The following is an 18,384-nucleotide window of genomic DNA, read 5'->3' on the forward strand; positions in this document are numbered from 1 at the left end:
TCATTACATGGATGAATCGAGAAAAGTGATTGATTTGAGAGCGAATTACTCAACACAAAAGATTAACTAGTGAAGAATTCGTTTAGATCAGATTAGATTTTAGCATCCCTGCCGTTTTTTTCTATTCTTCTCGTTTCATATGAATGATTTTACAGTTATGAAAAGAAAAAAAAAATTTCTAATTGAAAAAGCACCTACCTCGTCTTCGTCTTTTTTCTCGCCATCATAATTCATATATTTTCGTTCGGCCAATTTTCTGCAATTTAATTCATTCATTGTTCATGAAGCAAGGGGTGAAATTTTTTCTTTCTTTCTCGAAATTAATAACCATAATCGATGGTTGTTGAAGAACTCGTTTCGTTGTAGCTGTGTTGTTCGAATATATCGGACGTCTTGTCGTGAAATTGATTATTATTATTATGGAAAATAATAAATAAAAACACATTAACATTAATGTTTTGGACACCGCCATGGAGAATGTTTCATTATTTATAATTATTATATATCACAATATTATTGATAATAAACAAAAAATGAGTGTTTTTTCGAGGTTTTCATCTTCCGATAATCATAAACACAAGCACACACACAAATATAGTCTAGTGAAGAAGAAAAAATTATCATTTTTTTTTGTTTATGAAAATAAAATAATCAAACGATAATTACCTCATAATTTTTTTTTGTCTTGAATCTCGATAAACATTGTTGTTGTTGTCACAACAAACCATTTGAGTTTCTTCTTCATCATCATCATCATCATCATCGACGATCGTTGTCGTTACCAATTCACAGTGTTCAAAGTGCAAAGATTATTATTTATGACGAGAAGTGTTTTTTCTCTCCAATTTTTTTTTGTTAATCATTTCACAAACATCATCAATATAATTGGTAAAAATCACAATTCAAAGTTTCAAATCAATCAGAGCATAAAAAAAGAAAAATTGTTTCCGAAAATTCGAATCAATTTGAATTTTCGAAAAAATTTCTCTTTGTTCTAAATTCTACTCCACAGCTGACATCTAGTGTTCATGATTCGAAACAATGAATCATAATTGATTCGATTTTTTCTTTAATTCACAACAATGGAAAAAATGGAAAAAATGGAAAAAATTTACAATTTAAATTGATTCTGGTAAAACGAATATGAATCACTAGTAATTTTTTATTTTTTTTATTTTTTTGTTTTTATTTTTGCTAAACTGTTTTAGATTGTTTGTAACGAAAATTTTTTTTTCAATTCGAAAAACGAAAAAGAATATGCAATCGAGTAGTCGAAATGAAATATTGAATAAACTATATAAATGTAATGATTATGCTGAATTGAAAACAAACAAAGCACGTATCGATTATCTGCTCACCAAAGTCATTGATTATGATCAAGCCAAATCGGTATTGAAATCGAATATCGATAATGTACGACAAAAGAATGGCAAAAACCTAGTGCTGGCAAAAGAATGCAAAATTGTAGCCGATTTTTATTTGCAACAAGTTTCATTGGGTAAAATTGATCATAAATATAAAAATCTTCAACATGCACTTGAATATTATACACGTGCCATACTGTATATGCCATTATTTGAAGATGTACAAATGTTTGCACGGCTTTATGCACGTAAATGTCAAGTACATTTGCAATTGGATGAAAATGAATCGGCACTTTATTCGATTCGTATGGCTTTGGATATATTGAAAACATATGGCCAGAATGATTGTGTACTAATGTCAACTATAATGAATTATACAATATTGCAAGTAAATTGTTTGAAAATACTGTCTCATTATACGGAAGCCATCGAAATGATTGATGAAATGTTGATGAAATTGGCAAAATTTCCTGAATTATCATCCGAAGAACGACAGATTGTATCCACTGATGAATTGATGAAAATGAAAGAAAATATTCAACAATTTATCAGCAAGAACAACGATGTAAAAGAAACGGTTACAGCAGCAGCAGAACAACAACCTAATGATTATTTCAATTATCGTATTGATCATCGTTGTTTGATACGACAATCGCCAGTGGTTGGACGACATTTTATTGCTAAATATGAAATACCGGAAAAAACATGCATTTATCAAGAGAAACCATATTCCATTGTAATTGAACAAGATTATCTGCATAAAAAATGTTCCACATGTTTCAAAGAATTGAAATACAAATTCTTTCCATGTTTATATTGCACCGAGATAGTATTCTGCGATCGTCAATGTTTCGAACAATTATATAACCTATATCATCATTATGAATGTGGTATAATGTCAATGTTGAAATCATTAACATCAGCTGCTGTGCATGTATTTCGTATGGTATCACGAATCAGCCCTATTGTTGCTTATCAAACTGAAACCAGCGTAGCATTGGAAGATTATTCTATTGATGATTTCATACAGGAATCGAATCAACGATTAGTACATGAAAAAGATAAAACAATGGATGAAAAAATACGGGCATACAAAATGTCATCAATATTATGGCATCATAATACGAAACATTCACAATGGTCAAATGTACATCATATTGTTGTCGGAGTGGAGACTGCCATCATTTTGGATCTGGTACACAATATGTCATTAAATAAGAGCAAAGAATTTATGTTGAATTTTATCGATATGGTTGTTGTCGGTATTCGTCGTATTATTTTCAATGTTTTTGGCTGGCATGAATATAATGAAGATTGGTCATTACGTGGTCATATTGCTAATTGTCAATGTTTGATTGGATCGCTGGTGAATCATAGCTGTGTACCGAATACGAATTGGGAATTTAAAAATGGTCAGATTTCGTTAACAACAAATCGTATGATTAAAAAAGGTGAAGAAATCACCATAACATATGGTCCAAATAAAGATATGCCATATGATCGACGGCAAGAACGTTTGAATCATTATTTTTTTGCTTGTCGTTGTCAAGCTTGTCTGAAGGATGCACTTTGTGGCTATGCATTACGTTGTATTCATTGTGGTGATGACGACGATAATAATGGTCCGGTTCCATTTAATGTACCATTGAATAATGAACCCGTACTATCTGGACAATGTTTATTGTGTTTTAAAAAATATCCAGATTTTCAATCAAACATTGATGAATATAAAAAATGTCTAGATCATTTACGGCAAATTTCGCAAATAATTCCATTGCATCAAGACCCGATCCTATTGGATAAAGCAAAAAAAATGGTACAAAAATTGGCCAATCTTTCCATTGTGCCGAATCCGATCGTCAGTAAAGCATTGTTACTATTTACAAATATCGTCAAAATTGGTGATAAATTTTTGGATTATAATGAAAAATTACAACTTTGTTTGCTGGTGGATTCATTTTTGCCAGAAAAATTTAACAACATTATCACTGGTGATAATGATGTTGATGATAAACTGTAAATTGATTTTTTGTCTTATTCAATCTGTTTATTGATTGTTTTTTTTTCTCATTTCTAGATTGAAAAATCTTCTTTATTGGTTCGAATCACTAAATGAATATATTCGTTTCATTCAAGAACAGCAGCCATCATCAACATCATTGCTACAATTACCAACAAGTATTGAATGTAAAGCATGGATTTGTTTGAATAATTTCAAACAACGTTTAGATTCTTTATTGAATGATTGGAAAAATGTGGAAAAAAGTTACAACAACATTACTACTACTACTACCAATAATAATGATGGAAATCGTTTTGGTGGTGGTAGTAATAATGGCACAATGATCAATAATATGATTATTGACGATGTTTATGAAAATTTAAATGAACAATTTGATTATTTGAAAAACTCTTTCAACAACAACAACAACAACGACAGCAGCAATGAATCTTTGAAACTGTTGAATACAATTCAAGTTTGATTTGATTGAAAATAAAATTGGATTTCCGTTTCCCTGAGAGAGATATGTGTGTGTGTTCATAAAGATAGATTTCCGTGATTTTCTGTGTGTTTGTGTTACAAAAGGCAACGAAAAAAAAAAAATTGAAACTGCGACCAAAAATGTGTTGTTCTTGTCCATTGACCATCAATGTGTGTGTGTGTGTGTGTGTGACATGGTTATCGGATTTATTTTTTTTTTTGTTCTGCTCTGCATTCAGTGTCCATAATAAACGATTTCCGTATACGCAGAAAAAGAAAATTCAGACTTAATTTTTCATTTCATTCCATTTCGGTCATTTTTTTTTTTGCTTTTTGTTCGCGCACAAACTGTCCACAGTGAAACCAATTTCTTTTCCTTTTTTTTCATTTTTCATAATTATGATTTTGATAATAAAAAGGTGAAATTTCAAATTGAAAAAAAAAATTATCTGATAGTTCGATTGAAATCTTTCAGCTATTTAATCTAATAAATTGAATTTTTTTTTCAATCAATTCATTCATTGATTGATTGATTGTTATTTAGCGTGTTGGTACTGTCCTAGTTTTTTTTTTGAATTTGTGAATCGAATCAAATCAATTATCATCAAAGCGCCCATAATGTACTTTCTCTTAAATTGATTGATTTGGGTTGGTGTGATCTAAAAGTAAAAAAAAAAAAAAAAAAAAACAATTAAATAGATAATAATGACCAAATCTGAATGAATTCGATTTGAATCTAAACGACAACATAACATGACAAAAGACAATTTTCCATATTATAGTCTACTTGACAAATAAAAACCGTTGACATCAACAACCAGTGTGATATGCCATCATCAAACAACAGTGTTGTCCTGGATCAATGGGAACGCAGTCCAAACCAACCAACCAAGAGACCAACAAAATCCAAAACTTTCAAGAGAGAGAGAGAGAGAGATCAAAGATCATCGAGGTGAATCCATGCATTTACTACAAATAAATGAAAAAAAAACATTCTTTATTTTAATGGGCTATATGCACACATTTATGGTATATGTCATTTGTGAATGAATTGAATATAAATAAATAAATAAATAAATATAAATGACGTTCGTTCGTTCATTTTCGAGTTAGTTTAGTTTTTTTTTTGTCGATATTTTTTTTTTCGCGTTGATGAAAAAAAGGTGCATGCACGCAATCATTATATAATTATATAACACTTGTTGCTGTTGTTGTCATTATTTATTTGTTTGTTTGTTTGTTTGGTGCCATACATTGTGATTTTGATAATGAGAGTTTCAAAGCGAAACTTTTCTTTCGTTGTTGTTTGAAATGGAAAACGAGAATGGTAAATAATAATGATCATCATTATTCATCATCATCAATGATGATGATGAATGTTCAGAAACAGACAAACAATGCAATATAATGATTATTATGATAATGATAATAAATAAGAATAGCAAGCAACAATTGAATTCTCTGGTAATAAACATTGTTTTTTGGAACGACAACAACGACGAAGAAAAACAAAAACAAAAAAAAAACAAAATCAATATAGCCAAAATGGATCGAAAAGAAAAAGAAAAAAAGGTCATCCTTATAAATGATGATGATTAATACAATGCACCAATTGTTGTTTGTTGATATTTTCTTCTTGTCCTTTAGGTTGTTGATTTTTTCCCTCTCTCACTCTCTTCATGCATGTATGTATGTACTTGATTCATGTATTTGAACTTTGTCACTTTCACACTGGAAATGAAAAATATTGTTTTTTTTTTGACAATCAAAATAAAAAAACAATGAATGTGAATACAAAAAAAAAAAAAACATTGAAACAACAACAATCATGGGAAATGAGTCAACAATCGATTGTATCGGAATCATCATATCGTGACAAATAAACCATCATCATCATCATCATCATCAGTGATATATTGGATCCATTGAAATTTCAAAAAAAAAAAAAAACAGTGTAAAGGACCATACAAGGGAATGTTGATTTTTCTAATCTAAATCCTTAATCTCATTCGTTTTTCTTAATCAAATTGATGAAAAAAAACTTGGCAATTAAAATGTTCACACCATCATAACATTGTTTTCGTTTAATGATTGATTTCTTGATTTATTGATTATTTGTCACACCAGACAACAACAACAACAACATGTTTTTTTTTCTTTTTGGTTGTCGCATGATATTTTCGCTTCATTGAATATATTCAAAAGACCTGTTGTTGATGTCTTCTCTTTGTTCAATTCTTGAATTTTTGGTCTCTTCCAAGCGAAAAAAAAGGAAAGAAAATTTCTGTAACAAAAATATATATGTGTCACAGCTTTCACTGATCTCTTTTTTTTTTGTTTTCATTTCATTTTTAGCGATCTCTTTCTCTCTCTCTCTCTTGATTTTTTCTCTTTTGAAAATCGCATTCATTATACCAGGTATTCTGGTCGGTTTCAATTTGTTGCAGACATATAGCCAGAAAATCTACGATCGGGACGGCACAAGATAAGTTTTCTTTTTTTTTCTCAAAGAAATAATAATCTGCCACAAAAGTTCACCGCGAATTAAAACCACGATTTTTTTCATTTTCATTTATTTTAAAATAATCAAAACTGCCGTGAATACATAATATTGTGAATCATTCGTCATTCGTCAACAATTGATTGAACACAAGATCATTTTTTTTTCTCAATTTCATCACAATCATCATTTCAAATTTTCACACTTGTGTTTTTTTTTTTGTTTAATCAAAAATACGACAAACCTGGTGAAAGAATGGCTCATATTCGTGAAAGAATTTCCATCATCATAACAGGTTTGTATGAATCGATAATTTCCAATTCTAATCATCATCAATAGGATTATTCATGTTGATGACAATACAACATACAACAATGGTTTATTCAATGTATTATCAAAATATTCGAATGGTTCCTGCACCATCATTGGAAATGATGGAGGTAAGATCAGATCCACAGAATGTTTATGGTCAACAACAACAACAACAGCAATGGGGTATTCGTAATTTACCATATCCTATTGAACAACAACAAATGCAAATAGCACCAATGTTTGCATCGGAAGCAAGCAATAATCGAATGGTGTATCATCAACCGAATAATAATAATGGTGGTGGTGGTGGTGGTGAAGATAATCTCTGTCAAGGTGGTTTTGTTGAATATTGTCTGATTCAAGCCAATCAAGATGGTGAACAAAGTATGATGATGGAAATCGGTACAACCGGTAATCGAACCGATAATAATGATAAAGATAAAGATCAACTTTCGAAAGAATTCGATGGAATGTGTCAGGTTGTTATTCGTTTTATCAATTGCATTAATTCACATTATTTCCGTTGTAATCCAACGTCATCACAAAATCCAAATACCGATGTTTTCCTCAATTCCTGGACTCATATGTGTGGTAGTGATAGCAAAATTCGTAATAGTAAGCAGTTTTTGTTGAGATATTCATTCATTCTAATAATGATTTGTCATTTTCATCGTTTGTAGAATATCTTCAACACGCTAAATGTATTAAACATGCATTGTCACATAATAATGGACAAGAACAATGTCAATCGCTATTCCAAAGTTATTTTCTTTCATCACAATTTGCATTAGATTCAATGGAAAACACTGTTCAATATGGATGTTGTGCATTTAATGAATGGCAATATTGTATTGATTCATTGATTCAACGACAATGTGGTCCGGATGCAACAAAAGCTATTCAGGATCTGATTAATCAAGCTTCCGCAGGTATGTATCATCGTAATTGATATTGGAATTTTCAAATTTACATCCCAAAAACAGGATTGGTAACATCATTATGTGAAAAGAAAATATTTGGACGTAAATCAAAAGCATGTAGTGGAAAGAAAAATTATAATTACAATAAACTGTCAACATTGGATCCAATGATGAATGCAACATTACAAAAATATGTAACAATCTTTGGTGAATTCATTGAACGTCTACCAGATGATGACGATGATGATGGTGATGTTGTCGACGGTAATGGTAATAATAATCAGAATCAAAATTGAAAAAAAAAATCAAATTTTGCACAAATCAAATGACAATGAACAAAAAAATTGGCTGGCCAATGCAATCAAATAGTAATATCTCAAATCTTGAATTTATTTTTTTTATATAAAAAAAATGACCACAACAAAATATATTGCAGGAAAAAAAACAATAAAATTGCAAATGCACGATCATTATTATTCTATTCTACTGCTAAAATTGATTAATCAAATTATTTTTCACATTTTAGTTGTATAGATACCACCATCGATCGGTAGATTAACACCATTGATCAAACCAGATTTTTGATTCAATAGAAACAGAACGGCTTGTGCTATTTCCACTGGTTCATTGAAACGTCCAAGTGGACAACGTGATAGCATCCAATCACGGCGTTCTGGATCACTCCAACCAACTTTAGCCATTTCAGTATTTGTTACGCCGGGATTGATAGAATTTACACGAATATTATATGGTCCAAGTTCCAATGCCATAATTTTTGTCATCAAATCAACAGCAGCTTTAGATGAACCATAAACCAAATGATCTTTGTAACCAACTAAACCGGCTAAACTTGATACATTGACAATTGAACCAGAACGTCTTTGTTTCATTCCAACTGTCACACATTGTGTGACATTGATAATTGCTTTCACATTCAATGAATAATGATCATCGCATTCTTGTTCGGTTATTTCGCCCAATGGTGTACATTTTGCATATGCTGCATTATTGACAAGCATATCGATTTTGTCAGCGTATGGTTCCAATGCTTTACGTGTTGCTGTCCAATTGCGGAGATCCAATTCGATTGCAATGACGTTTGTAGGAAATTCTTTTTTCAATGAATCCAAATCTGAACACGTACGACAAATAGCAATAATCTTGACATTTCTTGTTGCCAATTGTCGGACAATTTCACGACCAATACCACGACCAGCACCGGTTACGAGTGCAGTTTGGCCAGGAAAATCCAACGTCATTGTCTTTGTTTTAATGTTCGATGTTGTTGTTGTTGTTTTCAATTATCCAACAATTCGACTACGACTAAATATGCACTCACATAAAAATCAGAGAAATTGAAATGGAAATATATCTCGCTGTTTGTTTCGTATAAAACATCAACCACATACATAAATGGAAAAAATTATCATTTTGTTTGATAAACAAACAATTTTCATTTTATTTGCTTTACCATATCTGTCTATCTGTTTTTGTTTTTGTGAATATAGCGAAGTTTGTCATATCTTTTCAAAAATAAATTTTCATATATACACGCCATCTGTCGCCAAATACCTCTTGAATTCGAAATTTTTTTTTTTTTGGAATTTTTTCAATCAAATAAAAAAATGTGAGCAATTTTTTTTCAAAAATATCAATAACAACAACAACAAAATGATGAATGATTGATTCGTGAATGCATTCGATGCTGAACTTGTCAATGAATCATATTGGCCAATATGATTATATTCATCTGGCTGATGAATGATGGCAATTCGTCGACAATCGATTGATCGAAAGAGAAAATCACGAATTCTGCCTGGATTATGATTCTGTACACGCATTTTTCGATTATCAAACTTCCAATATGATGAACCTTTGAAGAAATATGTCACACCTTGGAAAAAAAATTATTTGATTTGATTGTTCATGTGAATGTGATTGATGCTTACTGTCGAATCGCCATGTAAATGCAGCATCCAAATTTGTTGGTATACCTTGCCATACACTTATGTCACGTGGATAATCCATTTCGATACAATTTTCCTGTGAATTTAATCGCCAATATACTGAACCAGTAAAAATATATGCACGACCATTTACAGCCCAATCGATTATTGCATCAATACGTTCAACGTGTTCAGGCAGACATAAATCTGTCAATGGCAGTGGTCCAGCATGATAAAGATTTGAATTGAATAGATAATATTGTCTACCGACGAAAAACATGATCAATTGATCACTACGTCGTTCATAAACAGCATCTACATGACCAATATCCGTTGGAAATCCAATAAAATATTGTGATATTGGTATCGGTTCATGACGAATCAGTGTTAGGTCATTTTTCACCCACCAAAATGACTATAATGTAATGAAAAATCATTAGATCAGAATTATCTAGACGGTTTTGATTGATTACCTGATTTTTAAAGACAAATATTTCATTTCTAATCGATGCAATTGCATCAATGTTTGTATTACACATTACATGTTCGAAACTTTTTATTGTCGGCGATATTGTCGTACCATCATTAATTTGTTTATTACGATCATCATAACTTTTTGTCACTGTTTCATGATGTTGTTTCGTATTATCAAGATCAGTACCACCACCATAAAGGTATTGAACACCAGCACGATCGATTTCAGGTAATGTAAAATTTTCACCATGATCACGATAATAAGGAAACATTATGGACGCTTCATCGGCCGTATGCGAAAATCCCAATGAATGACCAAATTCATGTAATGCTGTCCAAAATAGACTTGGACCATTTTTATCCAGCCAATTTTCTTCATCATCAAAATGAACATCACCATTTGGTGGTGCATATGCATGTGCAAGTTTAGCACCGGGGCCATCAAATTTCTGTCGTTTACCATCACCATGTTCACCGGCATAGAAACCAATTAGAATATCGGCTTTTGGATCAGCAGATTCTTCAAATTTCAATCTATCCGATGCTTTGGCCCAAATGTTCCATGCACGACTAAATATCTGACGTGCCTGGCCAGATGAAACGTTTGCAGATGGACTTATCAAACTATATAAACCACAGAATCATAATGGCATGCAAAATGTTAATTTTGTTACATTTTAATTTGAAAATATCTCTGTTGTAAAAAACGCAAAGTTGTTTTTCAAGACAGATTCTCACTCACTCAAGGAGGTTGTGATGAATTAGTTCAATCAGTCGATTAGAAAAACGACAACGACAACTACAACCAAGATGAGCGAGTAAGATATCTGCTTTTTAAGCTAAATATTTAAATAATATGCGACGATTGTGAAAACAAAAAACATACTTCCATTTAATTGGCATTTTTTTCCATTTAGGTCCATAAACAGCAAAACGTTTGGATCGATGATATTTCGATGATGATGATGATTGTACATTATTTACAATATCCGGTACACCACAACGTGGTGATTTCATTACAGCAACTGTATTGGCATCCATCCGACCTGTTTGCGGTATATGAGCAAATTTTTGCATCAATTTTATTGCACGTTCCAATTCTTTATGATCAAGAAGATTTAATTCATTATCACCCATTTCAGGTAAGTAACCATAATTTTCTAGAAAATGCTAAATAAAACGAAAACGAAAACAAAAACATTAATTAGAAAAAAAAGAAAGAAAACCAAAAAAAAATTACCATAGCCGATATTTTGGCTGAATATTTTTTAGCTATAGCCGATTTTTGCTTGATTATAATGCAAATTAGGGCAAGAAAAACTAAATAATTACAATGATTCAACATCATCATCATCATCACTATTATTTTCAGGCTTTAGATTGATTTGAGAACAATAAACAAATCTTTGATTGACAAATAAAAACAATTTATAAAACGTTGATTTGTTTCTAGTCTAGTAATGAGTCGGATTTCCTAACTGCTCTATATCAATAAAAACAAAACAAAATGATGATGATGATGGTTTGTGATTCCTTTGAATAGGAAGGAAATATTGGTTTTGTTTGATAATTAAACAGCAACAGCAATAGGGGCAATGACAGAAATTATTATTTCATCAAACTAACCACCATTCTAATTGATTGATTATTATTAATCATTATTGTTGTTGTTTGTGGCCATAATTGACAATCGATTTTTATAATCATCATCATTAATAATAACAATATCATCATCATCAGACATTTAGACAATTCCAATTCATTTATTTTATGAATTCAATCTAACCAATAACAAATGATTAGGTTTTAATTTTTCCTATATAAAGTAAATGAATGAATGAATTTTAGTTTTGTTTTAATGAGCAGAAAAAAAAATGACCAAACCTGAAATAGATTGAAGATTTAAAGGCACAAACATTATGAATAATCTTGATCATCATCAATCCATCACCAAGAAATCGATTGATTCATCATCATAATTTTGGAACTTTTAAATGATGATGATTATAACCTCCAAACAAATAATAATAAGTGAGTGTCAAAGTCACCATCATCAGTATGTGTGTGTGTGTGTTCTGTGTTTGTGTATCGAGAGTATTATTGAGTCAAAAGAAATCAAGATTCTCAATCTTCTCGAATTGGCGCTGGTGTAGTAAGTGGTACAACACTGAACCACCACCACCACCACCCGATTCTTTTTTTTTTTTTGTTTTGTTTTGTTTGGAACAATCCATTTGATTCAACATTTCAAAAGTAGTAGCATTGTGTGTTCCAGTTTTCCATTTTTTTTTCTTAGGAAAAAAAATTTCCGATTCTGGTTCTTTCGAATTGCACACAGAATTTAATACAATGTTTTAATGTACAAAGCGCCCAACCCTGAATTGAATATATAGACAAATGACAGTCACAACACCCTCATGACCGACGATTAATGCGTCAGAATATCATCAAAAAAAAAAATCACAAAAAGTACCGTTATATATAGCTAGACTAGAATATAATCAAACAAACAACACTAGATGGCACATTACTTGTAGTAAAGTGGAAAAATTAAATTTTTTTAATTCATGGATTTTTTTTTAAAAAAAGAAAAAAAAACTGATCAATTTTTCAACGTATCACGTACACATTGAAATGCGGCAATCAATGCAGCCAATTGAACTTTTTCTACACCACCACCTGCACAAAGATTCACTTCAATGTCGGCCATTTTATCCATAAGATCCAGTTTGATTTGATCAGGAAATTCAACTAGAATTTAAATATAAATGGATTATTGGAAAACGAAAATTCCAGACTGAATGAATGATAATTGATTACTTTTCAATACTTGTTCATGAAGTCCACGAAGAATGTCGATAAGTGAATAACCATTTTCCGATTGCATTGTTAATATGTTGGTATAGATTTTGGAAAATTTATCCTCTGTTATTTGTTGTAAAATGGATTTAATTTCAGCTTTCGTTGGTATACCACAACATTTGTAAACATTTTCTTCATCCACGATACGAAATGCTGTCGATGTACTTTGCAAAATATTCAATACACGACGCATATCACCACTAGATAATTCAATCAATGCATTTTTTCCATCATCAGTAATATTGATCATTTCTTGTTCAACAATATAATCAAGCCTATGTTTGATTTGATCAGAACGAAGTGGTGCAAAACGAAATTTCGTACATCGTGATTGAATCGCAGGTATTATTTTGTTCAGATAATTACAAATGAAACAGAATCGTACATTCGATGTATATTTTTCAATAACTGAAAATAAAAAAAAAAAGAAATTTACACTCAAATCATTCAATCAAACTTGACTTACTTCTTCTCAATGCATTCTGTGCATCCTGTGTCATAGCATCGGCTTCATCCAATATGATCAATTTGAATGCATTCTGATTAAACATTATTCTGGTCGATGCAAATGTTTGTATTGAACCACGAACAATACCAATACCACGATCATCAGATGCATTTAGCTATGGTTTTTGTTTGCAATTAAAAAAATTAGAAGAAATTTGACTCAATGAAATACCTCTAAAACCATTGATGAATAATCCCGTTCTTTATATAATTTTCTAGCACAAGCAAGAATAGTCGATGTTTTGCCAGTACCAGGTGGGCCATATAATAACAGATGTGGCATACGATCTTCATTGATGAATTTTTCAACTAATTTCAATCATTAAAATCGATTAAAATCTAATAAAATTCATTTCAAGACTTTGATTCTGACTTACTGGTAGTAACAATATCTTTATGCGATACTAAATCATCCAATGTTTTTGGCCGATATTTTTCCACCCAATGTATTCCATCTTTTTCGTTCACTTGAACCATGTTTTATGCTGAAGAAAAAGAACAATTTTCAATTCAACAATCAACAATCTGACAATATTCGAACGAGCAATTCAGCGCGCTGATATCAGCATATGTTCGACTTTTGTGCATAATTCATAAAATACGTAAAACTTTGGCGGTAAATTCAAGTTTTATTTTTTTTTTTTTTTTTTGTTTAAAATCGAAAAAAAATTCTTGACAATCATAAATCATCGTGTGTCAATCAATAATTAATCATTCAGACAGAGAAAAAAACATTATAAATGATCTTATATAATAATTTAAAATAAATATTTACAATCCATCAAAATAATAGCAAAAAAAAAGAAAGAAAGAAAGAAAATCTATCGATCATCATTGGCATCGCATCGGTCAAAATGATTACAAAAAAGAAGAAAAAAAATTAAAGAGAATCATCATCAATTGAGCAAATGTTTCGTCACGTGTTTTGTTTTCTTTTTGACTTTTTGGTTTTCGACTATTCATTATCATTGGATTTTGTTTCCATCATGCTTACACTTTCATATCGTGTTTTATCATTCAATGTCCATGACTATGAAAATGAAAGAAAAAGAATGTTTGATTAGTATCATATTTCAATGACAATGACAACAACAACAACAAAAACAACACGTACCATCATCCTGATGTTCATTATATAAATGGTCAAAAATATGAAACAAATGATGGCCAATAAAGCAATCAATATGGTAGTCAACAACAGTATCAATGGCAGTACATTGGAAAGGAAATATAATTGATAGGTTATCGATTCGTCCAATTCAGCGTGCTAAATGTTGAAATTGAAATCAATCAGTGATCAGAAAGAAACATAAAAAAATAATCAAATCTTACCGTTGTAAACCAGAATTGTGGTAGATAAAGCTCAAAGTTATCTGGCCAATCTTCCATAATTTCAATTTCATCAGATTTTTTGGCCAAAACGTTTAGCTGAAATTTTACATCGATTGTCAAGGCTAAGGCAAATTTCTAGAACAAAGAGATTTATTTCTTGTGGAAAAAAAATACTAAAACCATTACTTACATGATCAAATTCCATAGTGAACAAATGTTTATCAATATTTGGCTGTAAACCATCAACACTGTTCAATAATGACGGATCGGCAAATAGAAAATGTGGACTTGATGTGAACACGGGTGAATCTTTGGCACAAATGCCCAGATCAAATAGACCATCGGGTGGACAACTTTTATTGTTTTTACAATAGCAATGATTATCATTCGATGATGTATAATTGAATGTTGAAGGTCCCATTCGATAACGATAACGACGAATTTGATCCATCGTTTCAATGGTTTCCATGTATTCCAGATCAAATGAACGACATATATCGGCAATAAACATACGTATACTTGGCAGTGGTTTCAAAAGATTTTGCTGGCCAAAATATTGTAAAAGATGGTAATTTTCACGCAAAAAAAATGGTGGCTGTAAATCGCCAGTGGTCGTATGGTCAAATGATCTACATTTCTCGCCCACTTTCCATTTAATGTTTTCATTTTCATTATTCCATGTATCAATCAGGCCCAGTTTTCGACCCGAATCTAATTGCCCGGTGTACACTCGAAATAATCCATCGGATGATGTATTGTTTTTTTGATACAGCCAACCGAAACGTGTTTGTGCAACTTCTCCAGGATAAAAACTCGAAGCCGTTGTCAGCAAATCATCTTCATAACCTTCGAACAAAAGTTGACGAATTTTATGTTTCATTACGAAGGACATGTTGAATGCATCGATCAATGAATTCAATGATTCGTATGCTAAAAATTTTTCCTCTTCCGGTATCGATCGTATCTGGTGTATACCGGACTGAAAAAATCAAGCTAATGAAATAGAAAAAAAATCAATCAATGCAAATCATACCAAAAGTGGAACATTAACATGAACAATTTCATCATCCAACGATCCAATGGATTTCGATGGAACAGGAGTCCATGTTTTCACTTGGCGATATTCAACAGTACCATTATCGAAATTCCATGAAATGTTCACTTTTTCAAAATTCAATTGAAACACATATGGACCAATTTCTTGAAGTCGTGGTTTCGCGCCCTCTTTGAATAGTTCATCCGGATTTGTTATGTTGAAAAAATAATATGAACTATAAATTGGAATGTTTGATTTTTGCCATCCCTGGTAACTGGATGATTCTGGATTCAGCATAAATTCTTCAACAATTGCATTTTCTAACGCCGATGGTAAATAAAAATGACTGAACAATGTGGCCACTGTAAATATGATGCCAAACACCGTCAAAATGATAATCTTGTACAATGATTTCTGTTTCATTGCTTCGATTTCCGGCACTGTGGAAATATTTTTCATCATTTTGTTTGAATTTAAATTTGTCGTCACCATTCCGGTATCGGAAACCATTTTGAACGCTAAATTAATCAATTATTGTCAATCAATCAAATTAAATAACATGATGATTAGATAGTGAATCATTTTATGCTAAAAAATGCATTTTCAACGCCCCATAATCAATCAATCAATTGTGAACAAAATAAAAAAAAAATTGTCGATAAACAACAACAAAAACAACAACAACGACGACAAAAAAAATGAGTTTCAATTGTCGTCGTCGTCGTTATTGTCGTAAATGTGTGTGTATGAAGAGCTAAATGGTTGACGATTCGTGTGTTGAATATATGCAAAACACACACACACACATACAACCAAAAGGGAAAGCTTTTTTAAAAAAAAAATTAAATCGAAAAAAAATGATGGCGCGCGTTTATTGCTCCCTCACCATATCCAAATAATCAAGATGATCATCATCATCAACCATTGAATCATACACACACACACACGCACACACCAAACTTCTTTAAAGAGAGACTATTACTAATATGACTAGAATTTAAAAAGCAGACGAAGACGAAGAAAATTCACATTTGACACAAGTCATTAGACATTTTCTACTTCTTATTCATTTCAGTTTATCAACAAGAATCAGAAGAAAAAAAACTATATCAAGCAACGGCAGCTGCCTGTCTCTCTGTCCACAACATGTGCATCGTCTGCAAAAACATGAATCGAGCCAAATTGTTGAACAAGATGCAACAAATGACAATGACCTCAAATTATGAATATATATTGAATGAATTGTGGATACATTACCTCTATAGATATATACAAAAAATAGAAAATGAAGAAATGGAAATTTTGTTGGTCAAAAAAAAAAATGATTGAATTGTCACCAAAAGGAATTTATATCAAATTTTTATTTTAAACGAATGAATTTAGAAAAACATTCTCAGTGAAATGATGATGATGATGATTATGATTTTCAAATAAAAAACTAAACAAACAAACTGAAATGATGAAAAACCCGAGGTGTTTTTCGTTAATGAAATTGAAATTGTTTGTTGCAAAATGAGAGAGAGAGAGAGAGAGAGAGAGAGAGAGAGAGAGAGAGAGAGAGAAAAAAAAAAAATTTTTCTTTTTTCTTTTCTCACCAGTCTATTGATTCGTTGAGATGTTCAATCAAGATGATGGTGATGGATTTTGTGTGTGTGTGTGTGTGAGTGTGTGACATTCAATCATTGAAAATTAATATTTTTTTTGGTTGCTGCATCCATTATCATCATCGACGACAACAACAACAACAACAACGAAAACAGCATCAATAAAAAATACGTTTTTTATTTCAAGACTAAAAACTCATAGTCGTCGTCGTCGTCGTTTCTGTTGTTGTTGTTGTTATTGACTGTTGCACACACACACACACACACACACACATCAAGTTCATGATTGATTCGACAATCATCATCATCACCAAAAAAAAATCAGTTGACGACAATTTGAATTTTGATGATGATGATGATGAAGAAAGAACAAAAAAAATGAATTGATATGAAATTGAAAAAAAAATTGATCAATCGATCGATTAGCATTTTTTTTTCCTATTGACATGCTAGATTGATATATGATCTACATTTTTTTTCTCTGCAGATCGAATCATCATCACGTCGTATCAATTTATTGCTATTTTGGGTTTTTTTCGGCTGCTTGCTTTTTTTTATTGTTTGTTTGTTTGTTTGTCCTATCACACTAGCTGAACTGAAGTTGTAAAATTTTTTTTTTCTTCATGTATGATATGAAACCCATTATTTTAATCGACAAAAATCAAAATCAATTTCCCATGAATAATAAAATGATGATGATGATGATGATGGTTGGAAACGACAAAAAATTTTTTTTTTTCATCAAATAAACCAAATGGCTTTGGGTGGTGGTGTAAAAAAAAATTGGCCGAATCAAATAAATCATATACATACACATTGCAACATGATTACAACACGATGATGATGATGATAAAGTTAGTTTCATGAATCCATTGAAAACATCCATTCATCCATAGCCGATAAACACATTTATCAAAAAAAAACAAACGAACGAAAGAAAGAAAGAAAAGAAAATTTCGAGGTAACAAATAAATAAACAGACAATATTGATTGCCGAAATATTTATTATGTGTTTGTTTGTTGCCAAATTCAATGGAATGGTATG

At 31.1% G+C, this 18,384-nt stretch overlaps 7 protein-coding genes across 14 annotated transcripts in view; 2 read left to right on the forward strand and 5 right to left on the reverse strand.

Moving 5' to 3' along the window:
- pico (ras-associated and pleckstrin homology domains-containing protein pico) overlaps nucleotides 1-947 on the reverse strand; it is a 36,361-nt gene extending 35,414 nt beyond the window's left edge. Inside the window, exons 1-2 of one of the 3 annotated variants that reach the window (XM_075735638.1) lie at nucleotides 667-947; nucleotides 199-599 (exon numbers count right to left, since the gene is read on the reverse strand). The gene's annotated coding sequence lies outside the window, so the exon portion shown is untranslated. The remainder of the gene's footprint in view (nucleotides 1-198; nucleotides 600-666) is intronic. The other 2 variants (XM_075735648.1, XM_075735643.1) reach the window with 2 other exon arrangements.
- A 137-nt stretch (nucleotides 948-1,084) lies between these two features.
- Nucleotides 1,085-3,887, forward strand: LOC124491266 (uncharacterized). The gene is made up of 3 exons (XM_075735651.1): nucleotides 1,085-1,132; nucleotides 1,209-3,380; nucleotides 3,442-3,887. The coding sequence occupies exons 2-3, from the start codon at nucleotides 1,258-1,260 to the stop codon at nucleotides 3,845-3,847; spliced, it is 2,529 nt and encodes an 842-aa protein (XP_075591766.1). The 5' UTR covers nucleotides 1,085-1,132; nucleotides 1,209-1,257; the 3' UTR covers nucleotides 3,848-3,887.
- A 988-nt stretch (nucleotides 3,888-4,875) lies between these two features.
- LOC124494222 (uncharacterized) lies at nucleotides 4,876-8,059 on the forward strand. Its single transcript, XM_075735660.1, has 5 exons — nucleotides 4,876-5,173; nucleotides 6,202-6,641; nucleotides 6,686-7,273; nucleotides 7,339-7,587; nucleotides 7,642-8,059. The coding sequence occupies exons 2-5, from the start codon at nucleotides 6,602-6,604 to the stop codon at nucleotides 7,872-7,874; spliced, it is 1,110 nt and encodes a 369-aa protein (XP_075591775.1). The 5' UTR covers nucleotides 4,876-5,173; nucleotides 6,202-6,601; the 3' UTR covers nucleotides 7,875-8,059.
- On the reverse strand, nucleotides 7,953-8,938 carry LOC124494256 (L-xylulose reductase). Its single transcript, XM_047057424.2, has one exon. It carries the CDS (start codon nucleotides 8,835-8,837, stop codon nucleotides 8,094-8,096), a length of 744 nt encoding a protein of 247 aa, XP_046913380.2. The 5' UTR covers nucleotides 8,838-8,938; the 3' UTR covers nucleotides 7,953-8,093.
- A 63-nt stretch (nucleotides 8,939-9,001) lies between these two features.
- LOC124494197 (matrix metalloproteinase-25) lies at nucleotides 9,002-12,083 on the reverse strand. 5 transcript variants are annotated; one of them, XM_075735658.1, is made up of 7 exons: nucleotides 11,883-12,080; nucleotides 11,625-11,814; nucleotides 11,239-11,318; nucleotides 10,885-11,168; nucleotides 9,998-10,622; nucleotides 9,528-9,939; nucleotides 9,002-9,472 (listed from the first exon to the last, which is right to left on the reverse strand). In XM_075735658.1, exons 3-7 carry the CDS (start codon nucleotides 11,239-11,241, stop codon nucleotides 9,192-9,194), a joined length of 1,605 nt encoding a protein of 534 aa, XP_075591773.1. In that variant the 5' UTR covers nucleotides 11,242-11,318; nucleotides 11,625-11,814; nucleotides 11,883-12,080; the 3' UTR covers nucleotides 9,002-9,191. The 5 variants fall into 5 exon arrangements, with proteins under 5 accessions (XP_075591773.1, XP_075591771.1, XP_075591772.1 ...); XM_075735656.1 differs by having other exon boundaries at nucleotides 11,239-11,481; XM_075735657.1 differs by lacking the exon at nucleotides 11,239-11,318 and having other exon boundaries at nucleotides 11,883-12,083.
- A 451-nt stretch (nucleotides 12,084-12,534) lies between these two features.
- On the reverse strand, nucleotides 12,535-13,938 carry RfC3 (replication factor C subunit RfC3). The gene is made up of 5 exons (XM_047057413.2): nucleotides 13,745-13,938; nucleotides 13,540-13,676; nucleotides 13,327-13,483; nucleotides 12,819-13,268; nucleotides 12,535-12,749 (listed from the first exon to the last, which is right to left on the reverse strand). Exons 1-5 carry the CDS (start codon nucleotides 13,842-13,844, stop codon nucleotides 12,601-12,603), a joined length of 993 nt encoding a protein of 330 aa, XP_046913369.2. The 5' UTR covers nucleotides 13,845-13,938; the 3' UTR covers nucleotides 12,535-12,600.
- Nucleotides 13,939-13,976: 38 nt separating this feature from the next.
- On the reverse strand, nucleotides 13,977-17,835 carry LOC124494163 (protein croquemort). 2 transcript variants are annotated; one of them, XM_047057339.2, is made up of 6 exons: nucleotides 16,993-17,835; nucleotides 15,733-16,253; nucleotides 14,890-15,678; nucleotides 14,700-14,834; nucleotides 14,482-14,634; nucleotides 13,977-14,397 (listed from the first exon to the last, which is right to left on the reverse strand). In XM_047057339.2, the coding sequence occupies exons 2-6, from the start codon at nucleotides 16,243-16,245 to the stop codon at nucleotides 14,323-14,325; spliced, it is 1,665 nt and encodes a 554-aa protein (XP_046913295.2). In that variant the 5' UTR covers nucleotides 16,246-16,253; nucleotides 16,993-17,835; the 3' UTR covers nucleotides 13,977-14,322. The 2 variants fall into 2 exon arrangements, with proteins under 2 accessions (XP_046913295.2, XP_046913302.2); XM_047057346.2 differs by having other exon boundaries at nucleotides 17,331-17,549.
- Nucleotides 17,836-18,384: the final 549 nt, after the last annotated feature.

The sequence above is a fragment of the Dermatophagoides farinae genome, chromosome 2 (assembly GCF_024713945.1).
Source record: "Dermatophagoides farinae isolate YC_2012a chromosome 2, ASM2471394v1, whole genome shotgun sequence".
In the NCBI taxonomy this organism is placed as follows: Eukaryota; Metazoa; Arthropoda; class Arachnida; order Sarcoptiformes; family Pyroglyphidae; genus Dermatophagoides; species Dermatophagoides farinae.

Excerpts from the sequence above, each read along its gene's own strand:
- LOC124494163 (XM_047057339.2), bottom strand. The coding sequence starts at position 16,245 with ATGGTTTCCGATACCGGAATGGTGACGACAAATTTAAATTCAAACAAA. Across the intron at positions 14,635-14,699 it reads CACAATTCTGGTTTACAACG|CACGCTGAATTGGACGAATC; the intron begins GTAAGATTTGAT and ends TTCAACATTTAG. Across the intron at positions 14,398-14,481 it reads TAATGAACATCAGGATGATG|TCATGGACATTGAATGATAA; the intron begins GTACGTGTTGTT and ends TCATTTTCATAG.
- RfC3 (XM_047057413.2), bottom strand. The coding sequence starts at position 13,844 with ATGGTTCAAGTGAACGAAAAAGATGGAATACATTGGGTGGAAAAATAT. Across the intron at positions 13,484-13,539 it reads ATTCATCAATGGTTTTAGAG|CTAAATGCATCTGATGATCG; the intron begins GTATTTCATTGA and ends CAAAAACCATAG. Across the intron at positions 13,269-13,326 it reads ACAGAATGCATTGAGAAGAA|TTATTGAAAAATATACATCG; the intron begins GTAAGTCAAGTT and ends TTTTATTTTCAG.
- LOC124491266 (XM_075735651.1), top strand. The coding sequence starts at position 1,258 with ATGCAATCGAGTAGTCGAAATGAAATATTGAATAAACTATATAAATGT. Across the intron at positions 3,381-3,441 it reads AATGATGTTGATGATAAACT|ATTGAAAAATCTTCTTTATT; the intron begins GTAAATTGATTT and ends TCTCATTTCTAG.
- LOC124494256 (XM_047057424.2), bottom strand. The coding sequence starts at position 8,837 with ATGACGTTGGATTTTCCTGGCCAAACTGCACTCGTAACCGGTGCTGGT.
- LOC124494222 (XM_075735660.1), top strand. The coding sequence starts at position 6,602 with ATGGCTCATATTCGTGAAAGAATTTCCATCATCATAACAG. Across the intron at positions 6,642-6,685 it reads AATTTCCATCATCATAACAG|GATTATTCATGTTGATGACA; the intron begins GTTTGTATGAAT and ends CATCATCAATAG. Across the intron at positions 7,274-7,338 it reads TGATAGCAAAATTCGTAATA|AATATCTTCAACACGCTAAA; the intron begins GTAAGCAGTTTT and ends CATCGTTTGTAG.
- LOC124494197 (XM_075735656.1), bottom strand. The coding sequence starts at position 11,355 with ATGATGATGATGATGTTGAATCATTGTAATTATTTAGTTTTTCTTGCC. Across the intron at positions 9,940-9,997 it reads TATTTGTCTTTAAAAATCAG|TCATTTTGGTGGGTGAAAAA; the intron begins GTAATCAATCAA and ends ATTACATTATAG. Across the intron at positions 9,473-9,527 it reads ATTTACATGGCGATTCGACA|GTGTGACATATTTCTTCAAA; the intron begins GTAAGCATCAAT and ends TTTTTTTCCAAG.